The sequence below is a fragment of the Cynocephalus volans genome, chromosome 4, assembly GCF_027409185.1.
Source record: "Cynocephalus volans isolate mCynVol1 chromosome 4, mCynVol1.pri, whole genome shotgun sequence".
NCBI lineage: Eukaryota > Metazoa > Chordata > Mammalia > Dermoptera > Cynocephalidae > Cynocephalus > Cynocephalus volans.
The window spans coordinates 51,734,493-51,758,806 of record NC_084463.1 but is presented as its reverse complement, the minus strand read 5'-3'; the positions used below and the strand labels follow the sequence as shown (position 1 = coordinate 51,758,806).

General features: G+C 37.5%; 1 protein-coding gene across 1 annotated transcript; it reads right to left on the bottom strand.

Moving 5' to 3' along the window:
* Positions 1-11,393: 11,393 nt before the first annotated feature.
* On the bottom strand, positions 11,394-15,785 carry LOC134375354 (zinc finger protein 260-like). Its single transcript, XM_063093720.1, has one exon. The coding sequence runs from the start codon at positions 15,659-15,661 to the stop codon at positions 13,355-13,357; it is 2,307 nt and encodes a 768-aa protein (XP_062949790.1). The 5' UTR covers positions 15,662-15,785; the 3' UTR covers positions 11,394-13,354.
* Between the last annotated feature and the right edge of the window lie 8,529 nt (positions 15,786-24,314).

The window sequence follows — 24,314 nt, the reverse complement described above, 5'->3', positions numbered from 1 at the left end:
ATTGAGGACAGCACTTTTCCCTGTGTCGTCTTCTCTCTTATGAATCCAAGAAGAGTTTTTGATTTTTTAATTTCTTTAGCCTTTACTTTTTGTTGAAGGAGAGAAATTACTTTTAAGCTCCTTACATGTGGAACTAGAAATGTGGATGGTGATTTATCATTCTATGTGAATAATCAAATATGTTCTTCACGGCATTGTAAGTATAATAAATTATATTAATAGCATTCTTAACATGGAGATTTTTTTAATTCATGGAATGAACTCAGAAAATCCTTGTCAGTCTTTACAATCTCTTTCTCCTTTTCTATCAGTAAATATTAGTTTTTCTTATAGCCAAATAGGAAGAATAAGTTCTAGAGTTCTATAATACAGTTAGGTGACTATTAATTAACAATAATTTATGTTTTCAAATAGCTAGACGAGAGGATTTTGAATGTTCTTAACACAAAGAAATATAATAAGTGAGGCGATACATGTACCAAGTACCCTCACTTAATCCATATACATATTATGTGGTACATGTATCACAACATCATGCTGTTTCCCATAATATGTACAATTAGTTTTTGTCAATTAAAAAAAGAACTAAGAGAAAACATGTGTTTTTTCTCAGATTCTTTACTTGGTCTTTTTCTCTTTTTTCAACTTCTTAGGTTCTCTTAGAGCCATCTTATTCACTTGGATGACTTCAAGAACCACTGAAATCCTGCTCCTTTCCACATTTTTCATCCTTAGCTTAGATTTATGTAAACTGTGGAATTATATACCTATTGCCAGCTGAACATCCCATGTGCTGGACCACAGATATATAAAGTATTGTGTGTCCACGTCTGTGTCAATTTTGTCCATCTTATTTTTTCATCTTCCAAATTTCATTTGAGAAGACCAGTATGTGTAGCTGTGATCATGCACATAGCCTGGAAATAAAACTTCTTACCTTCTGCTCAGCAAATTACTACTATATTCTCCTCTTTCTTTCTTTTTATCTTTTTTATAGAATTTCTTTCCTATTCTGTAGGGTCGCTGCTCTGTGTCCTGACATAGGTGCTCATCTGTCACCCTGTCCTCCTCCCCTCTGACTTGCACATCCCATTCACTTTCTGGGGGATGAGTGTTAAATGCTAATCTGCTCATGTAGCTTTCCTGCTTTTGCAGGACCCACTCATTATTATTGAAATGTGGCACTGTTTCCAACCTGGGATAGCCACAAGCAATTATTTGGCATATAGAGAAAAATTTTCATCTGTCTATCTACATTCTTTTCATTTATAAGTAATTAAAAACCAACAATATGCACATGAAATGTTTTGCAGTTTGGGCGAAGTCAAATATTTTCATGTAGAACCACTACATAACTAGTTTCTTCAACATTTGTTCATTTCTTATCATGGTCCAGGACCATAGACCTACACATGATGCTGTTTGCAGTTCTGTTAATGCAGGTTGTATTCTTAGTGCTCTTCTGATTGAACTTTTGATGTTGCCTCATAATCTTGAGAACACATTGTTCACTTGGAAGAATTTAACATCTTTGACATTGCAGTGAAGTGCAAACTGAATACACAATAGAATTGTATTCTTTTGCTCTTTCTTACATAAGTCTACATTGAAATTTTGTCTAAATTGGTTTATCTAACACATTATCCCAGGTATGTGTTTATACTTATGTCTTCATACCAGATTGTAATCTCCTTGGAGGAGCAGAATTGTATTCGTACTTTCATCTTTAGCAACTGGGATGGCTCAAGATTTATAATGTAAGTTTGTGATAGCATTGTTGGTAATTAATAAATTATTACAGTGGGTGGGTATTTATTCTGATTTTGCTTTCTCCCACCATATGATGTACAAAGAAGCCGCACTTTATGTAAGATACATATAAGACACAGCCACACACAAAAGTGTGAACTTTCAGATTCCTGTTTTGGGCCCAAGGTTGGTGACTTGAGTTATGAAGAAATGTGCTGTTAGAGGGGTTGGTGTCATTTGAGAACAAAGCTGTGGGCTTCACCTGAGGAGTGCCACGACCTGGATTATGTTAAGAGAACCCTGTACAGGTTTGTGATGCTGGAGACCTACAGTGTGTTGTTGGGTGAATGAAGCTCCTTAGTAAATCTCAGCAGCCACATGTTTCCCATTGGTAAACACAGGAATCATTTATAAACTTTAATGCTATGTGGAAAGATTCTATTTCATGAAAAATATGACAGTCCCCCCTCTCTTACAAAAGGTTAAAATTAGCCTCTTTGAACAGCTTCTGAAGATGAGTTCATGTAACACAAGAATCCGACTAAGAAGTCTTACAGAATTCTACATTATTTTTCATTAACAGGGCACTGCATTAGCAAACCGGAGGTGATCTTCAAGTGGGAGCAAAAAGCAGAGCAATGGCTGGCTAAGGAATCTCCAAACCAGCACCTCCCAGCTCAGCCACCACACACTGGGCAGGGAAGCTGGGAAGTGTAAGGCCCAGCAGATGCTGGCCATGGTCAGCTTTTAACCAACTTTTTCATCAGTTCCTAGAGCTGACAACAGCTGGTCTGACTGTACCAAACATATGTGTTATGTAATCTCCAAAGTTGCCTCTCATATGTCTACCTTCACCTTGTATATTCCTGAAGTTCTTTTATACTTACCCCAAATCTAATTCCTACTTTCCTATTCTCAGGGTTTATTTATTTACATATTTTTGCTATTCACTCTCACTCATCTCAGTTGCTCTGTTTTCCTCCATTCTCATGCATATTTTTTTCAGACTGTGTAGGTTCATATTCTATTCCTCAGTAAAAACAAACAAACAAATAAAGCCCTAAGGCTGGGTAACTAATTAAGAAACAAAATTTATTTCTAGTAGTTATGCAGGCTAAGTCTAAGTTCATGCAGGTCTGTCTCCTGAGGGCCTTCTCTCTTTGGGGGCTTTCTGCAGATGTGATGTGTCACATGGTGAAAGTGGCCAAACTGTGTCCTCGTGTTTTTTCTCTTTTTATAAAGCAACTTGTCTATTTATGGACAACCCATAAAGCACTAACTCATCACTCCATGATCAATTAATGCATTTGTGGTGCCATAGCCCTCACTATCTAATTATGTTCCACATGCCCCATTTTCCAAATATCAGAGTTGAATTATCCATCTTCTTAACATTGCTACAACAGGGATCAAGCTTCAATCTGAGTTCTAGGGGGACATTAGAACTACACCAAGATATAAATTTATATTCTGCTGAAAACAGAGTGTCCTCAAGTCCAGACAGGCTGGACTCTTCTGAGGACATCACTACATTCCTCTTCCTGTAATTGCTACTGGACAAGTGTATTTTTCCTTTAAAATTTTTTTTTATTTTGTTGTGTTTTGGTTTGCTTACACTCAAATGGGAGGTGGGTTACTCCCATTTGTATTTAAGTCCTAAATTGACTGTATTTTTCAGGCCTTCCTCTTACCTGCTTTTTTTCTCACTGAAGTTCTTGCAGATTCTTTTACATATATGTGATAATGTCTGACATTATAGTAGCTTTCTACCCCTTTTGATATATTGTCAAGCAAATCTTTTCTTTTTCATTATCACTTTTACATTGATTCTTATTTTTATTTAAAAATCAGTGTCGGGCCAAGCCCGTGGCGCACTCGGGAGAGTGCGGCACTTGGAGCGGCGACGCTCCCGCCGCGGGTTCGGATCCTATATAGGACTGGCCAGTGCCCTCACTGGCTGAGTGCTGGTCAAGAAAAAAAGACAAAAAAAAAATCAGAGTCAACTTCCTTTCCACATCCACAGATGCCTACCTGAATCTCATGTGATTTACATTCAGCTGAACTCTTAAAGGGCATCCACTGCATCTAGACTGTGTGGGTCATTCCTAGGACACCAGGTTAGAAATGCAGTGATGGGTGTACAATGTCTTACATCAAAAATGATGAGTATGAGAGGTGATAGACATGTTAATGAGTCTGATCTGCTCATTCCACAATGTATGTAAAAGATCATGACTTTTTTGCTTTCTATTTGTTTGCCTTTCATTTTTTTTCTTGTCCAATATCTCTGGTTAAAAATTTCTTCTGGAATTTTACAGGCTGTCTGGAAAGGTTTTAACTTTTCACTGCTTAGGATGGTCCTAGGTTTGGGCTTGTCATGTATGACATTTATTGTGTTAATGTACATTCTGTCAACCTAGATAAAATACAGTAGAGAAAAATACCTTCAAATCCGTCGAGTTTCTTTGTGAATATAAAATTAAATTAAAATCTGGAATGTATACTATGGCAAGCCACAAAGGCCTTCAGTAAGAGAAGGGTAAGAAAGAGCTTTTATCGGCATAATGTGAAAAGTTCACATAAGACAGAGTTCATTGTTTTTGGAGGCTCAGAGTCAGATTTGTCATAGGTTCATTGCTTCAGATGCCATTACTGGACAGATTCTTTTTGGAGCACCTTAACTGAATTACTGCAATGGCAAACAATGTCTAAGGATAAACTTCATTACAGAAATGTACTTTTGTATAAATCAAGAGATGCATTAAAAAGTGAAGGTTTTTGATGGGTTTTTAGAAGATCCCTGGAAACAACTCTTACCTCAGACAAGCAAGCATGAGCCCTCCTCTTGTGATTTTCCTGGCTCTTTTTTTCTCTGGATCTTACAGAAATTGATTTTATGAACTTTTACATTTCCCACTTTTGTTCAAGATCTTTCTTTGAAAATGTCAACAATAAATTAGACCACTGTCTGACTTTATGTGTCCCTTGATGCTGGGATGAACATGTTCCAGTCACTAGGTCTGATCTCATATCAGGGGGAGGTAATGAAGGAGTGGAAGTCAGTGTCCTGACACTTTTAATTACATTTGACCAACAAGGAAGCCAGAAATAGGTGTTTTTTGCGTGCGTTATTTGGGTGTTATCTTTAAATTTGATTTACGTTTTGCAGTATTGGTTTTTATCTCAGAGCACTCACTGGGCAAACATTATTTTGTCAGTACTTGCATTTCTGCAGAGCTTTAATAGTTAACAAGCACATAGTCTAAAAAGGAAAGTATAAAGGAAAGATGTCAATTATGTGAACATTCTAGGTTGCATGATGGTTTTAAGCCATGAACCTACAGTAAAAGACATGCAATTAAATAGATCTAATGACAGTGGAGAACAAGGTGAAGCTTATGGTAGCCATGTGGCTTGTTCTATTCATTTGTACAACTGAGTCTCAACTTCCTCAGAGGAATTTATTTAGGTACATCTTGCAGTATTAGCAATAATGAAGGCATCACCTTCCTCAGTTAATAATCAAGAACAATTCTATCATCTGAGAATACCGAAACTAGAAGTGTTAACATGCTGTTGGGCAGCATCAGCCTTTGCAGTGGAGCCTGCAAAGATTCCTATGATAGCAGATAAGATTTCTTATTGTTTCTTCATTAGTGGCTATAACATACTTTGTTCAAGAGACCTGCCAAAAGAAGCAAATTCAACATTCCATGACTCACCAGGAAAGTCATGCTTGATGCTTTGTTGTAGTGAAAGGGAACTAGCCCAATATTATTCCAATGATTGCTTTTAGATCTATTATGTATTGATAATAGAGGAATCCAATATCCCCATCCATATTGGTTGTAGGGCCCATTTTTAGGAGCAAACATTATCTGTGAGCCACATGGTGCCTATGGGTGGAGGATGAAGATGGCGCCCACGGGAAGTAGGAGAGCCATAACCCAAGATAGCGCTAAAAGGTTTCTATTGGTCCTCCAGTATTTCCGCACTCATGAACCCTGCGTGATCGCGATGCTCAACACGTTTGTACAAAATGCATGCCCATGTGATCCTTTGATTGGTTAGTCCATGGAGAGCCCCTACTTGCTTGCTTATATAAATTGCAGTGTAATGGCAATAAAGTGGAACTGCCCTGACAAAACCCCTGCCGCATCTGAGTCTCTCTTTCACGGGGCTGTGTTGGCGGGCAGCAGGCTCACTTTTCCCCGAGATCCCTTGGTCCCAATACCAGGGGTAATCCTGTCGGCTCCTTCTCCTTCCGGGTCTGCGGGAGGACCCCAGTCACGCCCCCGCACTTGGTCTATTTTTCAGCTGTTTAAACATCTGGAAGCCCATATTGATATATCCCACCTGCAAAAGTAAATGTAGCTGATAGAAGCACAGACAATTCTTTCATCTGTGAATTATTGCATGTGAAGGAAATAAATGAGTATGTTATATTACTGCATATTGCTAATGAGTTCTAAATTTGGGATTGGTTTCAGTAACATTTCACACACACACACACACACACACACACACTAGGGAGAACAAGGAATGATTTTTTATTTTTATAAAGATGATGGGTAAGGGTATCTTAACCGTTGCTTTGCTGTTGTCAACACCAGGTAAGCCAGCAACTTGGTGGGGTTTGAAGAGAGAGACCAACCCATGCTTTCAGACTCCTGAGCATGGTTTCCACAAAATAATGGAAGAATGAGGCATAGTCAAAAAGTTTTACAACCAGTCTGAGGCCTCAAGCAACAAAACTAAATCTCAACCTCTCTTTTTTAAAAATACGATATAGGCAAACAACACCTGTGTTATAGGTGAAATCCTGACAGATGATCAAAATAATTTTACATTCAGTTGAAATTACAGAATACTCTGAATAACAGTACGGACATTACATGTAACAACTTCAATTTAGCTAATCTTGTGATTAGAAGAAATTTACAGGATCAAACTGAAAAGATTCTGCACAGAAAATGAAACAAATATCGAACTGAGGAGACAACCTACAGATTGAGAAAATATTTGCAAGCCTTACATCTGACAAAGGCTAAATCTAAAGCATAAAAAGGACTCAAAATACTCAATAATAATAATAAACAACCCTACTCAAAAAGTGGTCAAAAATCTGAATAGACATTTCTCCAAAAAAGACTTCAAATGACCAACAGATGTATGAAAACTTTGTCAACATCACTAATCCACAGAAAAATGCAATTTTAAACTGCAAAGAGATCACATCAAACCTGTTAGAACAGGTATTATAAAAAAGATAAAAGATAACTCTTCATGGTGTGAATACAAGACTAGGTGGGAATGTAAATTAGAACACCACTTTCAAAAGTAGCATAAAGTTTTCACAAACAGCTATAAATAAAACTACCAAATGGTCCAGCAATCCCACTTCTGGGTATATGTCCAAAGGAACTGACATCAGTATGAGAAAGAGACATCAGCACTCCCATGTTTATTGCACCATTATTCACAGCAGCCAAGAAATCTAAACTACAGAGGTCCTCATCAATGAATAAATGGACAAAATAAATGTTTACATATAAAATAAAATTCTACTCAGCCTTTAAAGAGGGGTAAAAATTGTCAATTGTGACAACAAAATGAATCTAGAGTGCATCGTGTTAAGTAAAATGAGGTAGGCACAGAAAGACAAATACCACTTAATTTTACTTGGATGTGTATTATTAAAAGGTCAAACTAATAGAAATAGAAGAATGAAGTTTACTGAAACTGAGGGTTAGGATGGCATCAAAGATCAATGGGGACATGTTGGTCAAAGAGTACAAAGGTTCTATTCAGCAGGAGGAATGATTTCTGATTATCACACAGCATGGTGAATATAGTTCATAGTAATATATGAAAGTTGCTAACAGTGGATTTTAAATATTCTCTCTACAAAGAAATGTGTTACAGGTAATGCATATGAATCATTTCACAATGTATACATGTGTTGAAACATCAAATTGTACCTCATAAGCATATACCATTATAACATGTCAAATAAAACAAATTAAAAATTTTAAAAAGAATTGTCCATAGTATTTATTTTTTTGAAAAAGGACAAAAAAATCCCCCCAAAATACTATATACTGAGCACAAGAGAAACATGTTAAATTCAAAAACACCAACAGGTTGAAAGTTGGTAGATGGGAAAATATATATAACATAAACAGAAAAATAACACAGATTGACTGACCATACTAATATCAAAAAAATACAAAATAAAAAAAAATGAAACAAAAATGTTACTGGGAATAAAGAGGGTGATTTTATGACAAAAGTGTCAGCTATAAGGACACCATAATAATTATAGGTATACATGCAGAAAACAAAGAAGTCCAACATCAAATAAAAGAGAAATTAAGGGAGAGACAGACAGTTCTTATATTCAGCAACGCCAAGTGCAACTTTTGACTGTCTAGTCAAAAATTTCATTTTAACTTTTGCAACTAGGCAAAAGACTGACAAGAGTATAGAAGTCTGGGACAACAGTATAAAACTTGATTTTACACATATGTATATGTAGAACACACCACCACCAAGAGGATACTAAATCTATTCAGTGCCCATGGAATATACTCCAGAAAAGACCATTTCTGAGGCCACAAACTATCCTCAATAAATTTGAGGATTCAAATCATAAGATGTATGTTTTCTGACCACACTAGATTTAACATGAAAATGATTAGCTGAATATTCCAGTAGTTCACAATGATGTGGAAGTTAAACAACAAACACCCAAACTGTCAGTGTGTCATTAAAAATGACACTAAAATTAGAATCATTTTGACATTGAAAACAGTAACACAACATACCATAAATGAGAAAAGGGTTAGAATAAACTTTACAACTGTAAATGTCTATATTTTAGAAAAGAACGATCTGAAATCAAAAATAACCTTCCAACTAAAAAAGTAGATAAAGGTGGAAAATTAAACCCCAAAAACAAAAAGAATAATGATTAGAGTGAAAAATGATAAATGATGGTGCGGTACTCTCTGACAACTTTCAAAAGAGATTTGGGGACACAATGGTGGCAGAAGGAAACAACTAACCTGTGCAAAAGGACCCCACAACCTCTGCCTCCAGCCACACCCCTCAGGATCTATGATGGACCCCATTTGCTCTTACTTGCTCTTACCTCTCCTTGGGTCCTGGGTCTCCCCCACCCCAAGGGCTCTGAGGGCAGATAGGTAGTCACCAAAGATTCTAGAAGACTCCTTAAGTGAAAACAGGCTCTGGGGCAATCTCTAGGTCTGGAGGCCTACACACAAACAGAGCCATGCACAAGGCAATACACAAGTGGAGTCAGGATTCACCTGCTAGTGGCAAGGTACAAAATACAAATCCATCACTTCAAGTACTAACACAAGAAATTTCTCAGGTACAGTGCGTGTGGTACACACAAATATCTGTGATTTAGCCCCATTTACAAATATGAGGAACAGGGATAAAGGACAAATATCCCTTCCAGATACCGCTTTTCCCTGACTGGAATAAGATAAATACTATTGCTTACAGCTGTTTAAATATGCTCAGACAAGATATTTACTATTTTGTGCATTCCCATGGAAATGTTTCTATTCAACTCACTGACTGGTTCTGTGTTAATTTCAAACATTAGAAAAAGTTACCTTTACTTGATAGTTTTGTAATACTGGTCACAGAAATTTACCAACAATAGGAGAGTAGAAAAAAACCTATGTAGTGCTGTACTTTACTTAATATATTTAACAAAATATACAAAAGTTAGAGTGGCATTTAAGGTCAAAAATCCTGAAGGATTCGAGAATACTATAAACAACTATACACCAATAAATTTGAAAATCTGGAGGAAATGGATAAATTTCTGGACACACACAAGCTCCCAAAACTGAGCCATGAAGATGTAGAAAATCTGAACAGACCAATAACAATAAAGGAGATTGAAGCTGTTATCAGAAGGCTCCCAACAAAGAAAAGCCCAGGACCAGATGGATTCACAGCAGAATTTTACCAAACATTCAAACAGGAATTGACACCGATTCTTTACAAACTATTCCAAAAGATTGAAACAAACACAAATCTCCCAAACTCATTCTATGAAGCCAACATCCTGATATCAAAACCAGGTAAAGATATAACCAAAAAAGAAAACTACAGGCCGATATCCTGGATGAATATAGATGCAAAAATCCTCACTAAAATACTAGCAAACAGAATACAGCAACACACACATAAAATTATTCACCATGATCAAGTGGGATTCATCCCAGGGATGCAAGGTTGGTTCAAAATATGCAAATCAATAAATGTGATACACCATATTAATAAAGTCAAACACAAGGACCATATGATCATCTCTATATATGCTGAAAAAGCATTTGATAAAATTCAACGTTTATTCATGACAAAGACCCTCTATGAGTTAGGTATAGGTGGAAAGTATCTCAACATAATTAAAGCCATATATGATAAACCCACTGCCAATATCATCCTGAATGGGGAAAAGCTGAAAGGTTTTTCCTTTAAGAACAGGAACTACACAAGAATGACCACTCTCACCACTCCTATTCAACATAGTGTTGGAAGTACTAGCCAGAGCAATCAGAGAAGAGAAGGAAATAAAGGGCATCTAGATTGGAAAAGATGAAGTCAAACTGTCCCTGTTTGCAGATGACATGATCCTATATATTGAACAGCCTAAAGTCTCTACAAAAAATCTCTTGGAGTTGATAAAGGATTTCAGCACAGTAGCAGGATACAAAATCAACACACAAAAATCAGTAGCATTTCCATTCTCCAATGGTGAACATGCAGAAAGAGAAATCAAGAAAGCCTGCCCATTTACAATAGCCACCAAAACAATAAAATACTTAGGAATTGAGTTAACCAAGGAGGTGAAAAATCTCTATAATGAGAACTACAAACAACTGCTGGAGAAATTAGAGAGGATACAAGAAGACAGAAAGATATCCCATGCTCTCGGACTGGAAGAATCAACATTGTGAAAATGTCCATACTACCCAAAGTGATATACAAATTCAATGCAATCCCCATCAAAATTCCAATGACATTTTTCTCAGAAGTGGAAAGAACTATCCACACATTTATATGGAATAACAAAAGACCACACATAGCCAAAGCAACGCTAAGCAAAAAAAAATAAAGCTGGAGGCATAACACTACCTGACTTTAAACTATACTACAAAGCTATAATAACCAAAACAGTATGGTACTGGCATAAAAAGACACACTGATCAATGAAAAAAAAAAAAATCCTGAAGGAAGTCAAACCAAACTATTTATTAGACTAAGTGTACATATTTCATTTGCAGAGTTATGCTGGGTTCCGTTAAGATAAATTGTCAATGAAGAACACATTTATGCATAAATGTTGCATACATGAGGAAGCTTTTTGGTGCACTGTAGGCTGTTTAGCGACATCTGTGCCTTCTTTCCACTAGACGGAGAAGTGCTTCATAACCTTCAGTTATGACAACCAAAAATGTGTATGCCAAAGGTCCTGAGAGACAGTATCACCAATCATATTTAAATATTGGTATACACTCAAAACGTTAAAAATAGGTTTGATACTAATTTTATTTCTATTTCAAAATTTACATTAATTACATAAAATTCATAGTTTTCATTTCAAATTCTGACAAAAAACACGTTGAACGTTTTCTTGAAAGCTTTAACACATTAAAGATTAGATGGATATTTAACTTTAACTATTCAATGAGGTGTCCCTGCCTGATACGATGTCCCATATTTATTGCATTGATTCTCCCCATAATTTGATTTTTCCATATACTGATTTGGTTATAAAAGGTGACAACACAGGATTCTCTTCCCATATACAAGGACTGGTAATGGCTCAGAAAGTTTGTAAAATCAATTAGCTGCAGTGGGATGGTTGTTTTGTACAAACAAAGCACACACAGAATGGCTCAACAAAGAGAATTTCTTATATAATGTATAAATGGAGGTTTGGGGATAGAGGTGGGAATATCTCTGGTTTCTTCAATTCCTTCTAATTTAAGTTAGGGTGGATTTTTCCCATCTGTGGACCCCAGCTCCACCCAGGAGTCATCTTCATTCAGTCACAGGGAACATGAGAAATCAGGAAAATCTGCATGGCATTTTTTTTTTTTTATTGCCTGGCCTGGAAGTAATGTTGATCACTTATATCTATGTTCCACTGAACAGAGCCAAATTACATGGTCCTCAACCCAATCACAGAAGGCTCAAATTGCAGGCTATGTATACAAGAGAAAAGGGTGGTTGTATTTAGAAAACACATAGCCAGTCTAATCCATGCCGAATTTCTCCACTGTGAAAATTCTCTAATGCTTGCATGATGTGACTCATTTTCTATTTTTATTTATTTTTTCGTGAGTGGCTGCTATGGGGATGATTGTAATGATGGGGCATGACTGTGTCATGAGCACAATGCTATAAGCAACAGTGCTCTAACAATAGTCGGCCTTGAGACTTTGGAGAAAAGATGTTTTCACACTCATTACAGTCCTCCTTCCATGAGTATTACACATCGTGTTAGTCAACCTACTACTTATCAAATATCTTTAAAAATACAATTATGAAATAAAGGAAACAATTCTACAAAAAAAAAAAAACACACTATAACAACTATTTACAGAGTACTCACATTTTCCCCAACATCTTAAGTAATGTACATGGCAGGACATGAATTGATAAGACACAAACACTGCACCATTTGAAGAAGGGACTCTAGCATCAGCAAATTTTTATATCAATAGGGAATCCTCAAAACATTCCCCAATACCTGAAAACAAGTACATATTTGCAGGTCTCCTTAATGTAGGTTATCTGATCTATCTTGAGGTGTGACTTCTGGCACAATATTTTCCCATACAAATTACATCCACTGTGATTTTCCCCTGTGTGAATTCTTTTATGTCAATTAAGGGGAGTTCCAATAAAAGACATCATATTTGTTCCATTCATAAGGATTTTTTTCCTGTGTGCATATCCTGATGTCTTCTAAAGTGTGACTTTTTAAGTTTTCCACATTCAGTCCATTCATAGGGCTTCTCACCTGTATGAATTCTCTGCTGCAGGCTGACAGTTGGACTTTTTCAGTTAAAGGATTTTTCCATGTTTTTTACATTCAAAGGTTTTTAGTTTTACTGTGTGAGTACTCTGATGCACCAAGATGGATGACTTCTTTTTAAAGGTTTTTCCACATTTATGACATTTCTAGGCCTTCTCACCAGTTGGAATTTTCTGATGCCACCTGAGGATTGACTTTTGGTTTAAAGCATTTCCAAATTCTTTACATTCATAATATTTTTTGTGTTTGTGAGTACACCGATATATCCTGAAGTATGACTTGTAGTTATACATTCTTGGACATCAATTACATTCATAGGGTTTCTCACCTGGGTGCATTCTCTAATGCATGCTGAAGGTTGACATTTGGTTTAAAGCTTTTCAATATTCCTTACATTCATATGGTGTCTCACTGTGTGAATTCTGATGCCTGTTGCTTAAAACTTTTTCCACACTGCTTACATTCATATGTTTTGTCTCCTGTGTGAATTCTCTGATGTATGCTGAGGTTAGACTTTCACTTAAAAGCTTTTCCACATTCTTTACATTCATATGGTTTCTCACCCTTGTGAACTCTCTGATGCAAGTTGAATACCTGTTGGTTAACAGCTTTTCCACATTGTTTACATTCATGTGGTTTCTCATCTGTGTGAGTTCTCTGATGCATGATGAGGTTTGACTTTTGGATAAAAGCTTTTCCACATTCTCTACATTCATATGGCTTCTCACCTGTGTGAATTCTCTGATGCATGCTGAGGTTTGACTTTCGGTTAAAAGCTTTCCCACATTCTTTACATTCATATGGTTTCTCACCTGTGTGAACTCTCTGATGCATGATGAGGTTTGACTTTTGGCTAAAAGCTTTTCTACATTCCTTACATTCATATGGTTTCTCACCTGTGTGAATTCTCTGATGCCTACTGAGGGTCGACTTTCGGTTAAAAGCTTTTCCACATTCTTTACATTCATATGGTTTCTCACCTGTGTGAGTTCCCTGATGCATGATGAGGTTTGACTTTTGGTTAAAAGCTATTCCACATTCTTTATATTCATATGGTTTCTCACCTATGTGAACTCTCTGATGAAACCAGAAGGATGTCTTTTGGATAAAAGCTTTTCCACATTCTTTACATTCATATGGCTTCTCACCTGTGTGAATTCTCTGATGCATGCTGAGGTTTGACTTTCGCTTTAAAGCTTTCCCACATTCTTTACATTCATATGGTTTCTCACCTGTGTGAACTCTCTGATGCATGCTGAGGTGTGACTTTTGGTTAAAAGCTTTTCCACATTCTTTACATTCATATGGTTTCTCACCTGTGTGAATTATCTGATGCATGCTGAGGGTGAACTTTCGGTTAAAAGCTTTTCCACATTCTTTACATTCATATGGTTTCTCACCTGTGTGAATTATCTGATGCCTACTGAGGATCGACTTTTGGTTAAAAGCTTTTCCACATTCTTTATATTCATATGGTTTCTCACCTGTGTGAACTCTCCGATGAAACCAGAAGGATGTCTTTTGGCTAAAAGCTTTTCCACATTCTTTACATTCATATGGTTTCTCACCTGTGTGAATTCTCTGATGCATGCTGAGCTGTGACTTTCGGTTAAAAGCTTTTCCACATTCTTTACATTCATACGGTTTCTCACCTGTGTGAATTCTCTGATGCACGGTGAGGGTGGACTTTTGGTTAAAAGCTTTTCCACATTCTTTACATTCATATGTTTTCTCACCTGTGTGAGTTCTCTCATGCCTGCTGAGATGTGACTTTTGGTTTAAAACTTTTCCACCTTTTTTACATTTATAATGTTTTTTTCCCATTTGAGTACTCCAATGCATCTTGAAGTATGACTTGTTAAAGGTTTTTTGACATCCATTACATTTGTAGGGCTTCTCACCTGGGTGAGTTCTTTCATGCATGCTGAAGGCTGACTTTTTGTTATAAGCTTTTCCACATTCCTTACATTCATATGGTATCTTGCCTTTGTGAATTCTCTCATGCCTTTGGAGAGCTGACTTTTGGCTAAAAGCTTCCCTACATTCTTTACATTCATTTGAAGACTCCCCTGTGTGAATTCTCTGAGTTGTCTTCAGATTTGACTTTTGGTTACATTTTCCACATTCCTTATAAATTCTTTCAGGCTTGCTGAAGTCTGAATTCTGGTAGAAGGTTTTTCCACATCTGTTACAATCAAACGGTTTCTCAGCAATGTGAATTCTCACATGATTTTTGAGTTTTGACTTACTGTAGAAAATTTGACTTTCTTCAAGCTCATATGGATTCTCACTTATGTGAATTCTCTGAAACACAGTAAGGGCAGAATTATGGTAGAAAAATTTTCTACATTCATTACATTCATATGATTTTTCACTTGTGTGAATTCTCTGATGACAGCTGAGAAATGAATTTTCATCAGAGTCATTGCCACACTTAATAAATCCATAGGACATTTCCTCTGTGTGAATTCTGCGATGCACAGTAAGGTCTGACTTCTGATAGAAAAATTCCTCCTGTTCATTACAAGGATAAAGCTTCTTCCCTGTAGATGTTCTTTGATATGAAGTAGCATGTGATGTCGTAATAAAAGATTTCTGACCTTTGCCATATTTATCATGTTTCTCTCCTGTGTGTGTAATCTGATGTTGAGAAAGTTTAATCTCTTTATAGAACATTTTCCCACATATATCACATTGAAAAATATTCTTTCCTACCTGAGTTATCTCTTGGGCAATGGCAGCTGGCTTATCACAGGCTTTTCCATATTCATTATATTTACAGGTGGTCCCGCCCATATGCATATTCTCATATGTACGTTTCATTGGCACTGTGTTGGAGAATTTCCCTTTTCCACTAAATTGAAAATGTTGCCCAGTCTGAAACCTGGAATGCTGACTTAGATTCTCATGATGTATCTGTGACTTCCCAATTATATTATGCTTATCAGATTTCTCTCCAGCATGCATGGCATCAGTCTCTGTAAGAAGTGTACTCTGACATACATTAAACTCCTCATGGCCCATTCCTGAATAGTTTCTATTACTTATAACCAAATTTAAAATATGCTTTGAATTCAAATTAAATGATTTTCCTAAATCAACTCTCTCCTCAGTTGATCGGTTCCCATTGAAGATTACACCTTGCCACCAGTATCTACCATGACTTTCTTGGCTGCTTTTAATTAGGTCATTAACTACCTGGAAATCTGAAATGACAAAAAGAAAAAAAAACCCATATCAATATTTCATTGCATACTTTTGTAAAGGTAGAGAAGCTTCTCACAATCCTAGTAATAAACAATTTTGTACAAGTCAATAATGGGTATTGGTTTCATGAGTATATAGGGTTTTTTCCTACTGACAATGTTATGTTGTATTTATTTTCAAAAATTGCATTATGTTTTTCTTTGCTTCTTTATTCACTTTTTTCTTTTTTAAATCAAGAAAAAATATTTGATAATTTTTACCATCTTCCTAATTGTAGTTTGGAAATACTTGGTTATCACCATCCATTTGTTTACACTTCTTAGACTGTTTTATTTTTGTAACAATAGTGGTTTTCTCCTGCTGCTCTTTTCTCATTACTTTGTTTTGAATATGGCTACATTTTCCTTCATTGGCTAGTTTCAGATGCAGGAGCAAGCCAATTTTTCATTACATATTGAGGAAAATGACTTAGGTTAAGAATTTTTCATTCACATTATCATACTTTTTACTCTTCCATAGGAAAGGGCTACAGGTATATGTGGAAGTTTTTCAAATAAGAAAATCTACTTTTCTCCACTCTAAGCATAGCCACCCACAAATTACACATTAAACCTGACTTCATGTGCTTCTCAGAACCATTACTATACAGGAAACCTCAGTCCACCCATTGAGACTCAATTTTCCTGCTGGTCTAAACTATTTGTTTCTGCAACCAAGGATATGCCCACCTCCTTTGAAAAAGCTTTTTTTTTTTTTGAATCCTAAAATCCACTTGTATTGTCTTCCCAAATTCTGAAATAAGCACTTCCATTTGATAATTGCTCATAAAAGCTTTAGCATTATGCACTAGAGTTTTGAATGATGTACTCTCATAAAAAATGAAGTCTCCTGTACACCTCTCAATTTCTTTGTTGTTTTAAAATGATTTATACAAAAAGAAGAGGAAAATACTAACTTCAAATTCCACTTCAAAACAGCAATCTTAGCTTCTCAACTTGAAACCCATGGTTCACCTGGCCCTGGCACCCAGAGTCCCCTGGTTCTACAGAATTTCTCATATGGTGGTATACAGGGCTCACAGGTGAACCTTTTTTCCCTAAGTGATACCCTGCACTACATTGGGATTCTGCCAAGAATCCACACCAGAAACAAGAGCCTCACCACATGCAGCCCCTTGACCTCGGAATGCCCAAGGTCCAGAGCAGAACTGAAAAAGACACTTTGTTTCTTTATAAATTACCAAGTGTCAGATAGTCGTTTTTAAGCAACACAAAAGGATAGAGTCTGAAAAACCGTATCCATGAGAGTGAGGACACAAAGGCAACTGACAATATTGAAAAAGTGACCACCAAAAATAAATGTCAAATCAGAGAAATGTAGGGGTTATAATTTAAGAAAATATATTTTTAAAATAGCACAGTAAAATATGGAGATATGTATGCGTGAGTCCATCTAAAAGATTATATATGTATTTGATGCATGATGAGCCAGTCTCCACTCAGGAATCTGGGGGAAAATTGCTAGAAACAGCTGACAACAGGCAGGATCTGCTGGGTTTTACTTTTCCTGGCCTCTGCCCAGGATGTGTTTACTAACCTGGGAGGCTCTGGTTTGGGTGTTCTTCTATCAACCGTGGCTCTGCTCCTTTCTCCAACCTGAGGATCACTTCAGGTTCACTAATGCAGTACCCTGTTAAGAGGAAGTAACACAGGACATTTATAAAACTGCAAAGTGAGATCCTTAGAAGAATGACAAGAGCTCAGCTACAGAAAGTATGCAATAAAGAGGCCAATTGAGTCTTTTCTGAGATAAGGATGACATGATTATCATGAAATATACTCTTACCAAATAGTGTAAAACCCTATAAATTGTTCCTATATTAATTTTAAAAACTGTGCCTCCTGAATGTTACTGAAGAGTTTCACTCACCCAAAGACACCAGGCTGCTGTAGGTCTCCAGCATCACATCCTTGTACAAAGTCCTCTGAGCATCATTCAAGTCCTGCCACTCCTCCCAGGTGAAGTCCACAGCCACATCCTCAAATGACACCAATTCCTGTAATGGCACATTGATCTCAATTCAAGCCACCAGCCCTGGGTCACAAAACAGGAATCTCAAAGTTCACACCTCTTTGTGTGTGTGTATGTGTGTGTGTGTGTGTGTGTGTGTGTGTCTTATGTATTAAACAAGATGCTTCTTTTTGGTACTCTATATGGTGGAGAAAAACAACAACAAGAGGAATATCCTGTTACCGTAATAATATAATAATTACTAAATATATGATTCCAAATCTTACCTTATAACTAAGGACCATCCCTGTGGCTAGTGACAAAAGTATGAATAGAATGCTTTTCCAAGGAGTTTATAATCAGGTATGAAGACATAAGTGTAAATATATAACTGAACCAGTGTGTAAGATAAACACAGAAATGTATTTTGAAATTCACTGAAATGACAAAGACATTAAGCTCTTCCATGTGAACCACATGTTTTCCTTAATATAAGACAACAGCAAAACTGCCATCACAAGACCAAAGGAAGACACCCCATGTTAGTGGAACTACACACAGCACCATGTCTAGGTGAATGCTTGTGAGCTGTGATAACAAATACACACACTATTTTAAAAACTCATTATGAAATGATTCTGCATTTACATATTTGTCTATTTCAAACAGTAAAGCATATGCAACTGTTTTTTAATTACTTATAAACTGAAGGCACACATAAGTGCTTTCCAAAATTTCCTTCCTACATATCAAAAAATTGCTTGTGTCTGCATGAGACTGAACACTGCCTCTTTTGAAACCACAGGGTGCAAATAATGTAACTGATTTGTATTTCCAAAATCACATAACTAGATTTACAATATAATAGCTATCCACTAGAAAGAGAATGGAAAGAACCTTAGAGTCAGATGGGAAGAAAACAGGATGATGGAAGACTAGCTACATTAGAACATAGAGCAAGTCTGGTCAGTTAGCTCACTATGGAGAGTGTGGTTCTGGTAACACTCAGGTCACAGGTTCAGATCCCAGCACTGGCCACCCAAGAGGAAAACAAAAAAAAAGAACAAAAAGAACACAGAGCAGTATGCATCCAGAAGAGGGATGCAATACTACAAAAAAGAAAAAGAAAGAGAAATAAAATGCAGGAAGACACTGTGGTATTAAATTCCTGTGCAGAAAATGAAAAAGTGTTTTACTCTCAGGCTCTCTACATAATCATAGTTAGTTAGGTAGTGGCACTCTAAAGTGTAAATTGAAGAATGGCAGAAAAATATGATGGGCAGAAATAAAGCAGACTTGAACATATTATACTTAAAATATCTGTGGGTATGTCCAAGTTGCAGTCAGATACATGATTCCAGAGTTGAAGTGAGAGAGACCTAAGCTGAAGATAAAGATTTGAAAATTTGTTAGTCCATTTCCAGTGCTTATAACAACATACCTGGAACTCGGTGATTTGTAAGAAAATGAAATTTACTGTTTGCAGACTCAAGAGCTGGAAAGCCCAAGGTCCAGGGAACACAGCTGGGGATGGCTGTGGTGGAGATGACAGTGACCCAGTGGTCTCATATGGCAGAAAACGGCAGAGGGGAGACAGGCTAAGCTCTCACATGCTCTTCTTTTAAAACCCTCAGAAGCACACTTCTGCCCCCCATTATTAACTTGTTCCTTATGGCATGATCTTACAATCTAATCACATCTTGAAGGCCCCAACTTTCAATGACCATAATTGGATTTCCCACTATCTTAACACTGTCAAGCTGGGGGTCAGGTTTCGGGCGGACATTCAGTACAAGGAAAGTATGACAATTTTAATGTTACTTGAAGACATCAGAATCAGTGAACAAACCTAAGAGAGTCCAAATAAAAAGAAAACAAATCAAAACCAAAAAAGAACAAGGACAGAGTCTGCAGAAGCACTTTATTGTTAATCATAAAACAGAGGAAATGAAAGACTGTAAAGAACAAAAAGAAATGTTTTAAATTTATTACACCATTAAAGGAAAGCTCTGTATTAAGAAGTCTAACAATAATATAATTCATCTTATATTTACTTTTATTATTGTTATTTTTTTGCATTTGGTCCATTTTGAAATCCAACATATTCACTGTTCTATCAATGAAATTCCTTTAAATAATTACACAGACATTATAAAGATACATGGTGGGTGGGCAACTGACCTGTATAGGGATCAAACTATGGTCCTTGATATGACTGGCACCATACTCTCATGAACTTCACAGACTGAACACAGCTGAGGAAAAAAATCTCTTGGCTTGAGGATACATCAAAAAATTAAGAACTGAAAAGCATACACACAAAAGAAAAAGACAAAAAAGAACAGAACATAATATCTGAGGACAGAACATAATCTCTGAGGACTGGTGGACAATGACAAGAGTTGTAACAAAGAGTAATGAAAAAAAAACAGCAGAAAACAGATGGAGGGGAAAAACATAGAAGAAACACTTAAAACAATAATGTCGAAGGACTTCCATAATTTAACATCAAGCACAAAATCAAACATCAAGGGAGTTAAACACAGAGCCAGATAAATGCCAAAAATCTACATTTTCATATGTAGTTCTCAAACTTCAGGAAATGAAAAATAGAGAAAAAATCTGACTGAAGCCAGAGGGAGGAATAAACATCTTGCTTAAAAAGCAGCAAGATAAGAATTACTCCCAGCATCTCCTGAGAATCCACAGAAGGAGAGAATACTGAAATATTCAAACTGTTGATTAAAGCAACCTACAACCCAGATTTCTGTACACTATGAAATTACGCTATAGAAAAGAAGAAATACTTTCTCAGGCAAAAGAAATTGAGAGAATTTGTTGCCAATACACCTGTGCTGGAAGCAAAGTGAAAAAAAAAAAATTCTTACAGAGAAGAAAAAAGACATGCATTAGAATCTGCATATCCATAATGGGAATTAAAGAAATAAGTGAAGGTACAATAAAAAGCATTTTAAGTTTTATTATTGCAACATAGTTGATTGTACATATCTTTGGGGTACAGCATTGAATATCAATACCTGTGTGCAATATGTGACATTAAAATCAGGATAATTAGTTGAGGACTTCTGGTCAAGATGGCAGAGTAGACGGTCACCAGTGTCACTCCCACAAATCGACAAATTTACAACTATAAAAATGTAACAGCCAAGCTGGTGCTGCTGGAGCTCAGGTGAAGAGAAGGAGAGACCTATGGAACTCATGAAGACTGGAGAAACCATGAAGAGAGAAAGAAAAAACTGCTCTCAGTGTTTTGGGCCATGGCTGCTTTAATGTTGGAGTTCATGGAGCAGGAGCTGGCAGAAGCCGCAGCTGTGCCCTTTAGATGGAATTACTTGGAGGTGGAAGGGGAGAAGAGAACTTTGGTGGCCCCCAGGAAAGCAAGATCACTAAAAGGGTTCCCATGGACCCACACAGGACTGAGGAGCCAGAACAGCTGAAAAAGGGAAGCCACTCACACTGGTGAGTCACCACAAGGGTCTGGTGCAGGGCCCGTCCCAGGGGAAGTGTTTGGAGCATGGGTGGTTGGGGAGATGGGCCCTCTGGGAGAACACTGGGACACAGCAAGGACAGCCAATCTGCCCCCCAATGAGCACAGGACCACTCAAAGGAGACTGGTCAGGAATGCAGAATTGCACGGGGTGCAGTTCAATGAACTCAGGCCCAGATCAGAGTTTTTACACGACCCAGGTGCACTGTCTGGAGAGCCGGAAGCACCTGTAAGGTCAACCATTAAAGCCTGAGCTGCACAAAAATTCTTCCCTAGGAAACAGCAGCAAAGCAGCAATTTACCTCAATCACACAGCTAAAGTCCTGATTCCCACAGGAACTTTCCCCAGGTTAGAAGCAAGCAAAGGACAAAAACTTAGTTCTAGGCCAGGCACACCACGAATGCCTTGGGGTCCACCATAGGACATGAGGCATGGAGCAAGGGGCCAGTAACCCCACCCACAACCACACACCACCAGCACCTCACAGCCCCACCTAAGAACCCAAGGATTGGAGCCAAGAACTGGATCCCACTCCAATATACAGGCATGCCAACAATGCCTAGGGTTCTGCCTTGGTACCCGGGGTTAGCAGCCAGGGACTGCACCCCCTTCCCTTCCCACAACCAGACACACTCAGTGCCTAGGGGTCTGCCTGAGGACCTGAGGCATAGAGACCAGACCCCCTCCAACAATCAGGCATGCTGGGAAGTGCATCAGGGCCAGCCCAGGGGCCTAAGGCATGGATAAGGGGACCAAACCTCCCTCCCACAACCAGGCACCCTATGCGAGCACTCTGGGGCCCACCCAGGTTATGGAACGTCTCCACAAGCAGGCACCCCATGCCAGTGCCTCAGGGCCTTCCCTGGGACCTGAGGCATGGAGAAGGGGACTGGACCCCCCTCCCACAACCAGGCAACCTGTGCCAGCACCTCAGGGCCCACTCAGGGACCCAGGGTATGCAGAAAGGGACCAGACAGTCTCCAACCAGGCACACTGCCAGCAGCATGGAGCAGGCCAAAAACATCTCTTCCATGTGGGTGGCCCACCACAGCCACCATAATAACCATGGCTGCCATGAAGGTGGCTAGATGCCACAACCACCACACAGATGGTCTGCCAGCCACCGGAGAGAGTTGACACAAGGAAAGTCACCAGCAGAGATAAAGAAAGGAGGAGGATGTCTGTCTCTACAGAGCCCATTTCATAGTGACGGAAGAGACATCTGCTCTACGATAGTATTTGGGGACCTGATTGTGCCTCTCAGCATTGGACAGATCATTTGGGCAGCAAATCAACAGAGTAACCATTATTGTCCCAGAGGGAGAGAAGAAATCTAGGCTGAATAGAGAGGGGAGGGGGGAAAAACGGATGGGGATAGACTGGACAAGAGGCATAAAGAATAACTGCAATTTGTAACACTATATATGCTAGTAATATTGATTTGGTCAACATATCTCAAATGTTGAGCCTCCAAAATATGTATAATCAATTTTGATTCAATAAAAATTTTTTAATTTAAATAAACAAAAAGGGTGATTACTATATTCTTCATTACACAAAGTAATCGATTTGGGGGTCCCTTTACTCCCTTCCCACATACATCTTGCTGTCTTCTACCTCTGGTAACTACACTTCTGTTTTCTCTCAAAGTTCAATACATTATTGTGATTCTTGTGTATTTCTTTTGATGCTTTATTGTTTACTTATGTATTTATTTATTTTATTAGCTCCCACATATATTTGAAGACATGCAATATTTCTCTTTCTGTGCCTGTCTTATTTTACTAAACATAAATTTTTCTAAGTTCTTCCATGCTGCTGTGAATGGAAATGTTTCATTCTTTTTATGGCAGAGTAATATTCCATTATATAAATATACCACAATTTCCTTATCAAATCATCCAATGATGAAAATTTAGGTTGGTTCCAACTCTTGCCTACTGCAAATGGAGCTGCAATAAACATGGGAGTACAGGTGTCCCTCCTACATGATTATTTCCATACCTTCAAATATATAATCCACAGTGCAATTGCTGAGTCATTTGGCAGTTCTACCTGTAGTTGCCTGAGGAACATCCATACCATTTTCCATAATGGCTGCACCAATTTACAGTCTCATCAACAGTATAGGAGGGTTCCTCATTCTCTACCTTCTCATCAGCATTTGTTATTCTCTGCTTTTTTGATAATAGCCTTTCTAACTGGAGTGAGATGATATCTGGGTATGGTTTTGATTTGCACTTCCCAGATGCTGAGTGATATTGAGTATCTTCATGTGTCTACTGGACATCTATATACCTTCCTTTGGGAAATGCTTATTCAGCTCCTTTGCACATTTTTAAAGTCAGACTATTTGTTATTTTAGTGTTAAATTGTTCCAGTTACTTGTATACTCTGGGAATCAATCTTTTGTCAGGTGCATAGTTTGCAAATATTTTCTCCCAATCTGTAGGTTGTTCTTTTGCCTACACAGAAGCTTTCTAATTTGATATAATACCATTTCTTTATTTTTTTCTTTGGTTGCCTATGCTGTGGGGATCATATTCAAACAGTCTTTGCCAAGTCCTACTTCCTGAAGTATTTCCCCTATGTTTGCTTTTAGGAGTTTTATAGTTTCAGCCCTTATTTTTAAGTTTTCAATCCATTTCTTCCAATCCAAGAGCATAGAATATCTTTCCTCCTTTTTTTCTTCCTTGATTTTTTTCAACATTGATTTGTAGATCCCAATGTAGAGATCTTTCACATTCCTC